Genomic DNA, 15,126 nt, shown 5'->3' on the forward strand with positions numbered 1-15,126 from the left:
ACTCACTTAAACAATGAAACACCCATCATACAGTGCCTATCACGAAGCATAAATCGAGCTATCCAGAATGGCCAAAGCAGTGTACATTGATTAGGCTGTCGTAGATGCTTGGCAAACTATCAAAAAAGTTTGATAGCTCCAAACCTTTACTATGTATCTACGTTGCTTCAACAATGCTATCGATTACTGAGCACATAGTCGATGAAATATCATTGAGAAGACAATACAGGTATATGACATTCTAATGTGAGCAGCTGTATGTTTGCTTGGCTCATATTCTAACTTGAGAGAGGATATTTTTAACAAACCTTGCACAATAATGCTATGAAGCGCTTACAATCGAAGTGAATTAAATTAGAAACATTACGACAATCTGTCACCAGAGTCAGCATCATATAAAATTCCCTATTAAAATATTTTTTAACTCTGCCAAATTTTTACCCATATTTTGTATTCAAAACACTGTAGACCAAAAGTAATTTTAGCTTGACTTGCAGCTATGTTACAAACCTTTAACATATCTGACTATTAGCCATTGTACTTTAAAAATTTTTTGAGCAATACATAACCAAACCATTGTCTCTGCAACATTTTTCTCTTATTCTCAAATTCTTTTTGAAGAAGTTAAAACTTTCTTTACTTTCAGTTTCCAACGGTAACCATATGCAATAACAACAATTGGATGAGTTCCGTTCTCAATTATATGAGTCTTGATCTTGGCTCGTCTGGGATCTTTGAGATTATCCAGGATCTTTACAATGGCGATAGACCGATTCCCCCTCCAGCTGGCAAGTAAGTCTGCAAGGTTCATCAATGTAATTGTGTCACTATTTATTTCTGTTAATTCGAAAATCCATCTCTGTGGTTTTTACTAAAAAATCACAATGTTATAAGTGTTTCAATTCTTTGATACAGGCAATGGACAAATGGACCAATCATTTTAGTCTTTGGTTGACCATTAAATATGCCAAGAGAAGCTCATGTTAACTTTTCCACTATTTTTAATTTTCTGTCATATTTACTTGACCGTCCTGCTTATTTCTTACAAGGTTGACTTTCTGAGGTTTATTTTCTCTCATTTTTACTTACTTTTTTCATGCTCATTTTATCCCATGTTTACTTCCCCTCATGTAAACTTTCTCTCATGTTTACTTCCCTCATGCATACTTTCTCTAATGTTTACTTTCCCTCATGAATATTTTCTTTCGTGTTTTTACACTTGCAACCATCATGACATGATGTTTTCCAACAAACTATTTTGTTCCTAACCTACACATTTTTGAATTGAAAGGCATAAGATTTAATTTGCAATAATTAATTCAATTTGCTAACAATAGCTACATCAAACAATTTTCACACAACTTTTCTAAATAAAAAATTTCTAGTGAAGACAGTTCGGACTCTCTGGTAATAAGTAAAATCATCCTGAAGACAAATTTTAACTTTGACATGGTTCATAGCTTTTGATTTTAAAAAGGCCACATTATGTTCATGTGTAGTGCAAAGATCTGGTAAATAGATCTAAACTTCATCGTAAGTCTGCTTATGAGCGTTATTGATGGTTCATTTACTGGAATTGTCCTTTGTGCCCTTTTTCTTTATTCAGTGCATTTTTCTTTACTCGCGCCCAGTCTGTTGTTTGAGTGTTATTGATTTAAAGTTTTTCTCATTGGTTTAATTTATTTTTATGTGGTCTACTTCCCTATTACAATAATTCTATGCAATTATAGATTCTTTGCTCATTTTATTCTTCAATCTTTTCACTTACTTCATGCATCAACTATGGTGAATTCGTCTTTTACCTACTTGTGTTGTTCCTTTATGTGTCATTTTCTGAACTGCCTTCTTTGTCATTTTTTGGCTGTTTTCCTTGAGTGCCTTCTTTGTTTGTTGATATTTTAGGTAGACATCTAGGAATATATATTCTCGATGATATGCTTAAATTTTCAGTAATAAATTTGCTAAAGAAACCTTGAAGCATTTGCAAACAGAAAAAAATTGAAAAACCTTTTGGCAAATCAGGTTAATTACATTTACATTTGGAAGAAACTATACAAACACTTTGCATCAGCGATGCCATCATTTCTCATCTAATCACTAAAGAGAGCGACACTCGACAAATTTAAATTAGTATGTTTGCGCGCATGCACGTGCATTCGTGCACGCGCAAAAATTCACTTGCACGCATGCACGTGCAGAACCACTAATACTCCTGCAGTCCAGTGTGTTATGAAAGATCATCAAGGATGCCAAAAAGCACAATGAACAGCTATCTGCCCATTTAATCTATAACATTAGAAAGAGGATAGTTCAAACAGGTGTTTGATTTGAAAGTTGAAGCTGAATTTTGCAAGAGTAAAACTCGCTTATAACAATATTTTACGTTAACCTGTAATATTGCCAAATAAAGCCACACACAATGAAAACAAAAACTGTTGTATTAGTATATAAAACAATTGATCTTTGTTAGAGTTTCTTTACTTGTCATTACTAGGTTAAAGAAATAACAACAACTGGTTACAGACATGGTCTTCAGAACTAAACAGAAAAAAAACAAAAGACCTAGTTTCTTTTTGATAGAACCCCAATTGCTGTGACTTAAATTATTTGCCTGTTAGCATTTAATGTAAAAAACATTTACTGATGAATATTGATTCATTCTGGTCCTAAGACCATTATACTGATGCAGTATATTCTCATCAATAAGTCTATTAGGCTGTTTCAGTTTCAACCTTTGTAACAATTAAATAGGAAGCAAACCTTTAGAAAAATGCTGAAAGGCAATCAAATTATTAGTTTTCTTGTTTAAAGATATCAGTAGTTATTGAGGTGTATTATATTATTTTAGACAAATTAAGTTTGCTGAAAAATACAATTGAGCCTATTTTTGTAGTAAGCACTATCTAGCATATGACAAATAAACTTGACTTGTAGCATATTTCTCATCTCTTTATCTTTGAAAACAACCTAAATATTCCATAATTCTCCAGATTGCATTTGAATGCTAACATTACACCAAAGTCTACAAAACCTTGGAAAACTCTACGAAAGCTAAACTAAGTTTTAAAACATTATTCACTTTTAAAATAGCATAGCATGGACTAGTAACAGGACATGAAAAACTGAGTACAAAGTAGTGAAATACTCAAACCGGCATTGTAAGAGCATTGTTTGATTTTTAAACTGAAGTATAGAAAAATTTCTAACAAAACTAAAAAATATTTTAAAATTATAGTTTTCATTGGAATCATGTGATTTGTTGTTGTCAAATACTGCCGCTTAAACAGGATATAGAAATAAACATATGCTCAACTATGAAATGGACATAGACACAATCGCCAGCTCCGTGTATCATTTTAAATACGACTAATAATAACAATTTTAGACCTGGCTTCGTTTTTACAATTTTAAGGTCAATAATAAATTTTTAGTTAGAAAAAGTAACTAACTAAACTTATTTTCAAAAATTATGTTCGGATGACTTGTTTTATTATTGGTGAGCAATTCAAGGTAAAAGTTATTTTAACAAGTGCAAATTCATACTTGTACTGAATAGTCCGGATCAGCTGGACTGTGAAAAAGAACTTGCTATTCAGCTTTTAGAAAGGCTACTTGAGAGACAAAATGCTGGTAACTCTAAACTACACCTTATAAGAGAAAAGTAGGAGAACCAAGGCTAAAGCGATCTGAATTAAAGAGCTATTATTTTATGCAAACTGGATAGAATGCTGTCAGAACTTGTAAGGTTTCCGGTGCAACTGCAACTAAATTTTACACAGGCTGTTTAAAATGTGTCTACAAGGAATGTGTGTATGGTTTTTTTAAAATTGAAATTAAATAATTAGTTATTCGTCTTCATTTAACACATTGGTAAAAGCTTTGCTATATTGTAAAGGAAAGTGTCAGCTCTCTTTACTCTCCATAAGACAGTCAAATAAAAACATTGTGCGTTAAATTACAAAAAAATATATATTAAATAAATATATTTCACTAGACATGCATATCAATCAAGAAACATGCATGCAAAGAATGTGTGCGCTGCGACCCTCGCCTTTTGAACGATATCTACTCCCTTTTAGATTGTTAGTCGTAGCCTGCCCCCACCCATTTTCTTTATTTTTTCCACGAGCGTCTTGTCGGTCTCTCGGTTTTCTTTCTCAGTCCCCTCGGTTTGCTTTTGGTAGCCCGAGCTTCAATCGAGGGTCGGGCCGGTCACGGCCCCTTACAGGCTCGGTCTTGCAACCGTAATGACCAAAAACTATATTATTACGGCCTTCGTCACTACACTCTGCGGTTACAATAAGCTTTATTACTTCTTCAATAAATCAAAAATAAAGTATTATCGAATTGATAACAATAATTTTTATTGAGTGGCACATTATTGATTATATTTCCATGACACGCTCATTACATTAAAACAATATTTTATAATAGAGCCATGTTGTATTTCTGTTTATCTGTCAGTCTGAGGTCAGGAAATATGATGAGATCGCATCATACAGCACTGTACTCATGATTTCAAGCATAGTAGACAAACACTTTGTTAAATTTGCCAATTGACTACTTACTTGTGTTTCAGAGTCATTGCACATATAGTTATTACAGCTGCAAATTTCTGAAAACACACTAGACTGCATGGTACCAGTTTGCTAATGACTTCATACTGGCATGTTTCAGATACAACATCTCTGACCCTCTGTATACTTCTGCCCTACAAATAAACTCTAGCCAACTTGAGACTTTCTTCCAAAAAGCAGCACACCCTCTTAATGAAACATTCATTATGTGCAACATCTTTAGTAAAAACTACTCATGTCAAGATGTCTTTGAAGTTGTCGCTACTGATGCAGGTATCGTATTGAGTACTTTTGTTGCATATGCAAGTGATTCACTAACAGATCTTTGTTGAAGATAACTTAAAAAGGTGGACCTCATATATTTAGTGAACAACCCTCATAGTCAAGCTTAATTTTCGTACTTTTCTAGTTGAACCTGGATATAAAAGGAAGGTTTAAGACACTTTTGTTTGGTATATAACATGTACACTGTAAACTTTAGACAAGTAACATAGGTACAAAGCAGTAAAAGTTAAAAATAGTATTTTATTTAATAAATACCTAATAATAACTTTTTTGGATTCCTTCATTGAGACGGTAAAAGAAGGGTAACGGCAAACAATTTGATGCATTTTAACTTACAAAGAAAGAGACTTCATTACTTGAAGTGTTCAAATAGTAAATTTGTCATCAATCAGTTTATGTCAGTCTGTAGTAGCTTAACTCATTTAAAAAATGCTCTCTGACTAAATAATATCCCTTCTATAAAATACAATTGGTTTTTTACCTTGAAACACGCTAAAACAATAAGTGTTATAAGTTACAAAAATGCACTTTCAACACAAGATTGATAGCATTTTGTATATTTTGATGTAATCGCTGCTGTATCACCTGTTGCTATTCTTTAACTTGCTTGAGTTGATGGGAAATAACCTTTTATGCGCATCGCACATGTAATGCTGCTGTATAGAGACAATGCCTCAGGTATAAAACACCTGTAACTAACAAAATGGCAGATTAATCTTACTACTTTAATGTATAGGGTTATCGTATCAATCAAAGCTTTGCATAATAACTATAAAGCTGTTTCACAAACTCTATTTTTGTAAAAAAATATCTGCATGAAGCTTTTATTTAAAAAGGCATCTCTTTCTCATATGTTTTTTTTTAATAACTGCTTGTGCATCTGTCTCTTGGAGAAAGTTCTATTAACTTTCAGTATCTATCTCTTATGATTCAATCCAATGTTTAATGATGTTTGTGGGATCGATGGATGTTTTGGCATGCAGAACAGTAAAAGTCCAATTCACCTAGCTTATTCTAGTCAAAGATCAACTTATATCTATCAAGACAGCGAGTAAATGAGTGAAAGGAATATTTTTTGAAGGTTTCTGCTTCCAGTTTAATTCAAATGGCAGTTTAAATTCCACTGCTCCAGGAAAAAGTGGAGGAATTTCGGTGATTTTAGATGCCAATGTAAATGAGTACTCGACTGGACCAACCTCTCATTCTGAAGGTTTCACTGTAAGTATACATTAAGTAATAACTCAATTATTGTATATCTGAATTCATTTAAATTGTTTAATACTTGCTATGTCACTATTTTATGGCATTGTACATGTAGGTTATATAAGTCTTGACATAGTTGGGAATGAAGCAAGTGGGATCCTAATTAATTGGATGAACAATGCATGAAAATTAGTATGGCTGTGATTAACTTATAACTGAAACAGAACAGTCTGTTTCTAGGATTGGAGGAACATCATTGTAAACTGATGGTTAAAAATACAACATAAAACCATGGTTAATGCACTTGTCTTTTTAACTCACTTGGTTTCTCGAAATTTTTAGGCATAAAATTGGTGGATGTCATTTTTTTAAATTATTGCATGATATAAATAAAGAAGGCAAATTTGAAAACTGTTTTACATTGTTTCTGCTTTACCATAAATGTGAAATTAAACCATTAATAACTCTTTTTATGAAACTTAGATAGCATTTCACGACTCATACCAAGTTCCACAAGTTACCGAACAAGGCATCGGATTATCTCCAGGAACCCAAGCTAATATAGTGCTTCACAAATCTGAGGTAAGACGAATCATACACATGAGAATGTTTCAAGATTTAAACATTAAACACTGAACTTAATAAATTAAGTTTTTTGGTGTAGCACCAGCCTTTTCTTTTCCTAGAATAAACAATTTAGTTATATGTCAACTTTTTTGCAACCTTTTGGAGTAAAAAACTTTTAACCTATTATGCTGAAGCTGTCTTAAAAATAATTTTTGTGGTATTAAAAGCATAATAGCAGTTTTATAGAGCACATAAGATTATGAGTAAGAGCGGGAATGAAAGAAAAATAAAAATAACAGAGAAAAAACAAACAATAGGAAGCAAAAAAGTGAGATGAGAGAGAAAAAAGTAAAAGAGAGAAATAGGGAAAGAGAGTGGTAGAAAAAAAAGAACAAGAGAAAAAAAAGCAAGAGGGAGAGGTAGAGCACCACTAGTTCAGTCTAAAAGTACAAGCAAGCGAGTAGTATTATGCATAAAAAATGCATTCCAAATTGTTTAAACTTTGAAATCTACTGTGTATTAACAGTTACAACCAGTTACTTGCCATCACTGTTAAAGCGGTTAGCACTTTTCTTCTGATTGCATGGTCATATTTAAAAAAAGGCCTGTCAGTGGAGTCAGTGTGTTTCAATACTTTTACAAAATTATTATGTTCTGCAAATGAAAAGTTGATATTAAATGTTTGCTTTTTCTAGCAACAAAATAACTTTAACTTTTCAATTTTTTCTAAAAAAAGACTGTCACTGCCACAACGAATGGCTTGATTTAAACATAAAAACTTTATAAGTTACAAAAGAATTTCATACTGATATCATTTTTAGCTTACCTTGTGAACTTACTGATAGCAAACATGTTTTATCAAATAATCAAAAAATGATGCAATAAATGTGTTGTGTTGTATGTTTGATATATTTTAACCAATTTAATTAAGTTTTTTTAACTAGTGTCCGAGAAATACATTCATAATCAAGGTTGTTTGTATGTGAACTCTGAAGCTTTAGACAATTAAAATTATTACGGATTTTTTTGTATTTCCACTGAAGTCGATATTGTTCAATACTCTACACACCATAAATTTCTTTGAATTTACCCTTGTTATAGACACAAAGATATCCACCACCGGCAGACAATGGAAGAGCTAAGTGTTTAGACACCAAAGCTATCCCAAACTCCCTCAAGTTCTATCGACAGTATTCTTACTCAGGCTGCATGGTTGAATGCCGGGCCAAGTATGTCATTGATCGATGTGGCTGCAGGGACTTTCTTCAGCCTGGTGAGAATTTTAAACATATCATCTACTGCACCCTATCAACCCTAAATTTTTACGTGGATGCAAAAAATATCGAGTATGTTTATATATTTTTGCTAATGTTTATAGAACATACATTACATGTACATGTAGCTGTGATGGCTAAAATAGCTGGGAAGCCTATAATTGAAATAACCATAGACTCATGTTCATATTGAAATAAACTGGCTGTTAGAGCAGCTAGATGACCAAAACTATATATTTTCTAATTTCATCATACTGTCAGCAGTATGATGAAACCAATTATAATAATTACCTGGTTTTTATTATGAACTTTTTTACTGGGCAACATCTTGAACTACAACATCTAGCAATATTTTTAGTATGGTCAATCTATGACACAGTGTCTGCTAGATATTTTGTCAAAATAATTTTGAGCCACTCTTTGTAAAATTTGGTGGTATTAAAAATGAGGTTTTCCAAACCGGGCTTAGTGTGGAGTAGATTCTTTCAAAGAGAATTAGTCATTTATAATTACATATTTTATTTGTTTTATATATTTATAAAAATATATATTAGTTCACTACATTGGGATGAGAAACTATAATGTTATAGAATGAAAATAAGATATTCAATCAAAATTAAAATTTGGAATTAAGTGTCCCAATTACTTTGGCCATCACCATAGCTGTGAAAATTAGTTGTAATTTTACTAAAAATTTATTTCATACATTTAAACTTTATTAGTTTACTATTAATTAGCAAAACTAGTGTTTATACATTTCGGAGACACCCAAAAGAATAATGAACATTCAATGAAGTTTCATTTTAGCATTCTAACATTTTAATGCTTTGGTAAAAATCTTAACATGTACTCAGCCACTTTAGTGTTCATCATGATTTCTACCAGTATTGTAAGAGTTCCAGCAACGGTTTTCTTTTGTCAAACACTCACTCAAATGAGCAATAGTAAAGGAGAACTTTCAGACTATTCAATTTAGTTACTTTAACTTGCAAACATCCTTTTTTTCAGCAATCCAATTGTTTTTCTCTAAATTAAAGTAAGGAGTATCGCAGATTTTAGTGATCGAATTTGTTGATAATAAATAATTTATGGAATATCAAAACTATGACCCTTTTGTCGATATAAAAAGTTTTCAAGGTACGCGACAAAAAACTTTCACAAGTGTTTTGGAACACTAGGGAATGGAATTAACTAACTAAAGCTAAATACCCATAGTACATTCACAAATATTATTTAGACAAATGGTCAAATTAGCCTATTGTCTACATTTTTATGGCAGCAAAAATCCATATTTTTATTTTCTTACTTATATGAAGCGGATTAGCCCGTTTATTAAGTTGTATAGTTTGAAATTGTTTGGAAAATTGCAATAATGAAAACCGATTGTTAAAAATGTTTGAGTGGGTATGGGATGAGCACTTAATAATTTCCTGAAATATACCTTATGGGTACATGAATTGTTGATGTGATGATAGCAGAAAAAGCTCCTGATGTTGATGCCATAAAAACCCTACCAAGCATTTATTTAAAAAATAATTTTTCAACGATTCCCACTTTACTTAAAAAGTCAAATAGAGCCAAATGTATGGCGAAAGGTTTCAAACACTAACTGGACACACAGCACTTTTCCGTAGTATGTAAAGGGCTAACAAACTTCAATGAAGTGATGAGCCTCTGGGTTTATAATCATTTTCTCAACAGTTATTTCTGTAACAGGAGTAATAGTGATTAAACTACGATTAATTAAATGCGCAATGTTTCTAAAAACATAAATTTTTGAGGGCATTGCTAGCTGTGTAAATTCATGGAAGAAGGTTACACAGTCTTTATACATACATATATATATATATATATATATATATATATATATATATATATATATATATATATATATATATATGTATAAAGATATATATATATATATATATATACATATATATATATATATATATATATATATATGTATATATATATATAATTGTTTCCTCACCCCGGATACCCCGGATACCCCGGACACCCCGTATGGGTGGTAAATTCTGCTCTAACTCGGGTCTCCTTCTAAAGACCTGGGAGTTTGAGCACTCGCCTCAAGATCTTAGCTGTTCCCAATAGCGCATTTTTTTGTAACTCACCTGAGTTGATTGTTGTTGGTATTTGGGCAAGCCACATTTTATGCGCCGGTGTTATTGCGCCCAGTGCCCCAATGACTACTGGGAATACAGTTGTTCTTACAATCCAGCATTTTTCAATCTCTTCTCCAAGAGGGAGATATTTTGTCTACCTTTTCTTTTTATTTGCTGGCTTATATACATAGATATATAAATATAAAGTATAAATTGCTCAAAGTTTGTGTGTGTTTCTGTGTTTGTCCAGCTATAGCTATTAAAATCTTTTATTGAAAGCTCGCTGTGCCTGTATTTGAACTCCCCATGATTACAACTGCGATCTTCCAAGTTTTGTGCTTAACCATAAAGCTATACAAGATTTATAAATGTATATCACTTACCAAGCTGTTTATACCGTACGCACACGCATATGGTACAAAAGTGCATGTCGAATGTGCACTTTTGATTTTTAACTAATATTAGCTTTTGCATTTTTATTTTTGAGTTTGTTGAAAAACAATTTTTTGGTTACCATTACTTATTGGTTATATTTGTAACTTTCGAACGTGCTTTTTCTGTTTCGAATGCGGGGTACACTTCTAATTTTGGTTTTTCGTAAAGTTTGATTGTTTATTTGGTAAAGGGAACTATTTTTTGTACAAATAACTGTATCATATTGAATAGGAATAGCCTTTAAATTCTCTCTCGGCTCAGCCAGACAAAGTACCATACAAAGACAATACAGTATCTCATTTTTACATTTGCACCACTATTGAAAGGAACCAGCATCGTCGTAATCAAAGTTTTGATGGATATCGTCTGCTTGAACAGTATTCTCTTTTATACACACGCACTTCTATGCACAAATTGTTATTATCATTTCAACATATTCAGGATTTGTATTTTGTTTTCTCAGCACCTATAAACTATCATTACCAAATCATCTCATAATGTATTTGTAGCAGAACAGACCTAATTTAGCTATTACTTGCTCATTATTTCACATTTATATTTAAACACTTTTATAGTGGTTTTATGTTGTTTCCTAATTTATTTGACTTTCAACAAAAATTTTCTTCATGATATGAAACTCAAAAATTAAAGTTGTTTGAAAAAGTTTAAAATCTTTACAGTTTCTTTATTTTTTCTCTTAGCTATTTTAAACTGCGCATAACACTTCTCTCACGATATGAAGTTTGAAAGTTAGACTGATAACTATTATTATATATTAAGTCTAAATAAATTTTCTGTGCAAAGTTTTTCATTACCCAGGCCATGGCAGGCATTTAACTAGTAAAATATAATAGAGAGTTTGCTGTTTATACTCAATATTTTAAAGTCTTAATCATTTTTAAAGCAGTGATACTGAAATGAGTAATGAAGTTCACCATTGGGTATACTCTAAAGTATATTACCAAGTTTTGATGTTGTTTAAGCAATATATATTTTTATTTAAAAAATAGTGCAGTTGATAGCTAACAGTGTGATAGTGCTAGCCAACCACCACTCCTTGCTTCACATCATATTTTTAATGTTTGACAAACCAAACTTTTTTCTGTATTACCTTTCAACTACCCATTCTATTTCAGCCTACAACAACTCCAAGATATGTTTGCTCTATGACATGCTCTACTGCTCCAACCCTGTCTTGTGTAAGCAATATTTTTATACTAATAAATGCTTTGAGTTGTTCTGAATATACACTAGAAAGATACACGTATACCGGTATAAATATTTAAGCTACTATGGTGTGTTTCCAACAGACAACTTTGCTAGTGATGAAAACGGTATCCGGGCCTGCGACTGCCCGGACACATGTCTTGACAACGAATTCATTCCTAAAGTATCCACATACAAATTTCCAAGTTCCAACTTTATCAAGGAAGGATATATGGATGAAGGTATGACTAAGATATTCTTATCTAAATGAGTTGCATAAAGTATGGCAATCGAGGAGCAAAAGTTTTGGTTGTGGTTGTAACCTTTGTTGGTGGACAAACAATAAATATTGAAAATAAATTCAGTTCTTTAAGTTGTGTCTGTTTTCAGTGTGATTCCAGTGTAGTAGTACTAAGTTACAATATTTGGTACAGTTATGTTGCTGTTGATCTGAGTTTTTCTATCAATTTTAATGCAGCTTTCCAAATGTATTTAAACTTGATGAACTACAGTAGTAAACTTATGAGGATCCCAAATTTAAACAAAACAAAATAAAAAGCAAATAGCTAGCTGAATCAAGTCTAAACCAGAACTTGTTCTTACAAGTGCAAAAGCTTTACCAACATCTAATAAGAAAGCGTGAAGGAATTAAAAGCTTAGTCTGCCCAAGCAGACCAGATTATATCTGTCAATTTTTTTTATAAGTTTTTCCCCATTTTCTGTCATTACATATAGATATAATTAAATAGCTAAACCTAAAAACAAAAATGAAGGTAGACCTACCAAGTGTTTTAAGTTTTTATTTTTTTGCCACCATGTATGAAAGTAAATTTAAAATTTACAAACGCTCAGAAATCTAAAAGTTAATGAGAAGAAAAACTTGCATTTTAAAGATTTGACAAAAACATTGAACCGAGTTTATTTTATAAATATTTTTATGGTTAATTTTAATTAAATACGGTTAGCATGTTATTATTATCTATTTCCTTATTGTTTTTCATAAAGTTGATAGTTTTGAATAGGAAAATATTTTTTCCTTTAGATCGAATAATGTCAAAACTTGTCAGATAGTGTAAGAAAACTAAATTTCTGCTTTTTTCTTTAAAGCAGTTTGTTTGAAATTAATTTGCGAGTTTAATTTTTACAATATATTGCAAAAGTCAGCTCTTTTAGAAAAAAATTATTGTGTTGACTGACCTTGAATTTTAAAAAATTTATAACTAATAATTGGCCTAAAAAACCAGAATTTTACACCCCGCTAACTAATGGCTTAAGCCCGAATACCTACTCTTTATTATTCTAGTTGCCAAAGGTTTACATATTCTAGAATATACATGTACTTCAAAAATAATGATCTTATTTCATATGAGTACTCAGTGATCGCGACCAAATACATTTGTTCCTTATATTTACTGTTTTATTCTATGATAAATTGCAGAGCTCACTGATCATTTAGCAACGAACGTTGTAGTGGTGGACATATTCTATGGAAAGCTGTCCTACCAGCGGCTAGAAGAAGAGCTAGCATACTCTATGTTTGACATGATTGGTTAGTAAAGGCTTGGTTCACTCTACTAGTATTGACGATGTTGCTGATGGTATTGATGATAAGGCTACTTACTAGCAAAATCTGGTTTTGTATTGATGAAATTTGATTTTCAAGGCTAGTTTTGGTGAACAAAATAACTAAAAAAACTTTATTTAAGTAATTATGAATTTTTTTTTTATTCGTGAATAAATTTTTTCCTTTTTTGCAGCCAGTATTTCTTAGGCGGTTTTTAATGTAGATCTGTTAATTACCAATGACTGCAAGCAGTGCTCCCTGGTATAATTATATTATACCAGACAGATTATTAACATGGTTTATATAATAAATGTATAAACTATTGTTAGCCAGAAACATAATTTTTAACTAAAACATATGACTAACAAGAAATGAAATCTTATAGATAACAAAAATAAATGCTTCAGCTGAAGTTCACAAACCCTTCAGCTCGTCTCTGCTCAAAAGGTTTCGGGAATTTTTTTAGAGGTTCTTGTGAAACTTCCATATTTTCACATGCATGTAAAGATGAAATCAAATCATACGTGGTATATAATTACAATGATTTTAATGTCTTAGCAAATGAGTTAAATTGAGCGTAACAATTAGAACTTAACATAGCAATGACAATGTTATTGAAATGGACCTTTACTGTGACTTCTGTTTGTTTGGTCATCACAAATAATTTTTTTCTCGGAGCAAGCTCAATCACTTTAGTAACAGTTCATAAAATTTTTTGCAAAAAGCCAAGCATTTAATTTGTTTTTAGTTTTTTATTTGATCAAAATATTTGTGCCTAAATCTTTTAGCCCTTTTAGCAAGACTTATTAATATATGAAAAGTTGTTATTATTCAACTTGTCCAATAGTGTTTATATAAAAACCGAAATGTTTTTGCTTCTTTTGCAACTATAAACAGGTTTTTTATATAGAAAGTATTCTCAATTTGATACAATAATCTTTAACATAAGTTCGCTTTATATATAATTTAAATAAACCTATTTATAACAAAACTTTAAGCGGTTCTCAGCTATAAATATTTATAAAGTGTTTTAATTAAAATATTTAATTTTTTAAAATTTATAATGGTTTGGTCAACTCTGAACAAACATCGCTTACTTTGTTTCAAATTTCAATCCTTTGTTTGCAGCTAATCTTGGAGGAACTCTGGGTTTGTGTATCGGGGCCAGCGCTTTAACCGTTTGTGAGTTCTGTGAGTTTGGGATTAAACTGGTATCCTTGTACCTTTGCAAGAAACCAAAGAAGAACAACGGAATTATAATCAAAGTAGCACCTGTTGAAGACTTGTCTAACAACTGATGTACCCGCCGGTTATAAACTACCATTGTTCAGTTATATGTTTGCAGTAGAGACGTATGAAACCGATAGCCAATTGTTTTGCTATATTTTCTGCTGAATATATATGTTTGACTAGTAACTTTGGGTGTTAGATATTAGCAAATTAATATATTTATTATTAATATACTTTTCCGATGATCGTCTGCCGCATTATTGCTGTTTTAGTTACTGGAAACTGTTCTTGCGTTTTAAACTTATAATAATGAATATAACAACATAGTGCTCATAGTAAATATTGACTCAAAGTGGTAGTCAACTTATTTTGTGTTAGTATTTATTATGTAATTCATTAAAGTTTTGTAACTTTTGAATATTCTTTGCATTTAGTGAATGTGTGTATTTCTCAAAAACATATTACAATCAAAAGTAGTGGATATACAAATAACTCTGCTCTGATTTCCTTTGCTCATCCGGGCTACTTATATGGGCTACTTATATGGGCATGGCTCCCACGAGAGCCATGCCCAGGCTACTTTAAGCTCCACCCCCTTCAAGCTCGACTGGTTGTGTGTAAGTGACCCGACTTTAGTGTATAAGTTATAATGCATCCGGCTT

General features: G+C 31.6%; 1 protein-coding gene across 1 annotated transcript; it reads left to right on the plus strand.

The window, feature by feature from the left end:
* The first annotated feature begins 703 nt into the window (after positions 1–703).
* Positions 704–14,532, plus strand: LOC137402441 (acid-sensing ion channel 1-like). The gene is made up of 8 exons (XM_068088940.1): positions 704–792; positions 4,080–4,244; positions 4,678–4,850; positions 5,944–6,080; positions 7,734–7,905; positions 11,775–11,912; positions 13,109–13,219; positions 14,363–14,532. Exons 1-8 carry the CDS (start codon positions 704–706, stop codon positions 14,530–14,532), a joined length of 1,155 nt encoding a protein of 384 aa, XP_067945041.1.
* Positions 14,533–15,126: the final 594 nt, after the last annotated feature.

This window comes from Watersipora subatra, chromosome 8, assembly GCF_963576615.1.
Source record: "Watersipora subatra chromosome 8, tzWatSuba1.1, whole genome shotgun sequence".
Classification (NCBI taxonomy): Eukaryota; Metazoa; Bryozoa; class Gymnolaemata; order Cheilostomatida; family Watersiporidae; genus Watersipora; species Watersipora subatra.

What these genes read in the sequence shown, in the direction of transcription:
- LOC137402441 (XM_068088940.1), top strand. Translation starts at nt 704, where the DNA reads ATGAGTCTTGATCTTGGCTCGTCTGGGATCTTTGAGATTATCCAGGAT. An exon ending in ATTCCCCCTCCAGCTGGCAA is followed by an intron (nt 793 to 4,079) that starts GTAAGTCTGCAA and finishes ACTCCCTTTTAG; the next exon opens with ATTGTTAGTCGTAGCCTGCC. An exon ending in CAGGGACTTTCTTCAGCCTG is followed by an intron (nt 7,906 to 11,774) that starts GTGAGAATTTTA and finishes TGTTTCCAACAG; the next exon opens with ACAACTTTGCTAGTGATGAA.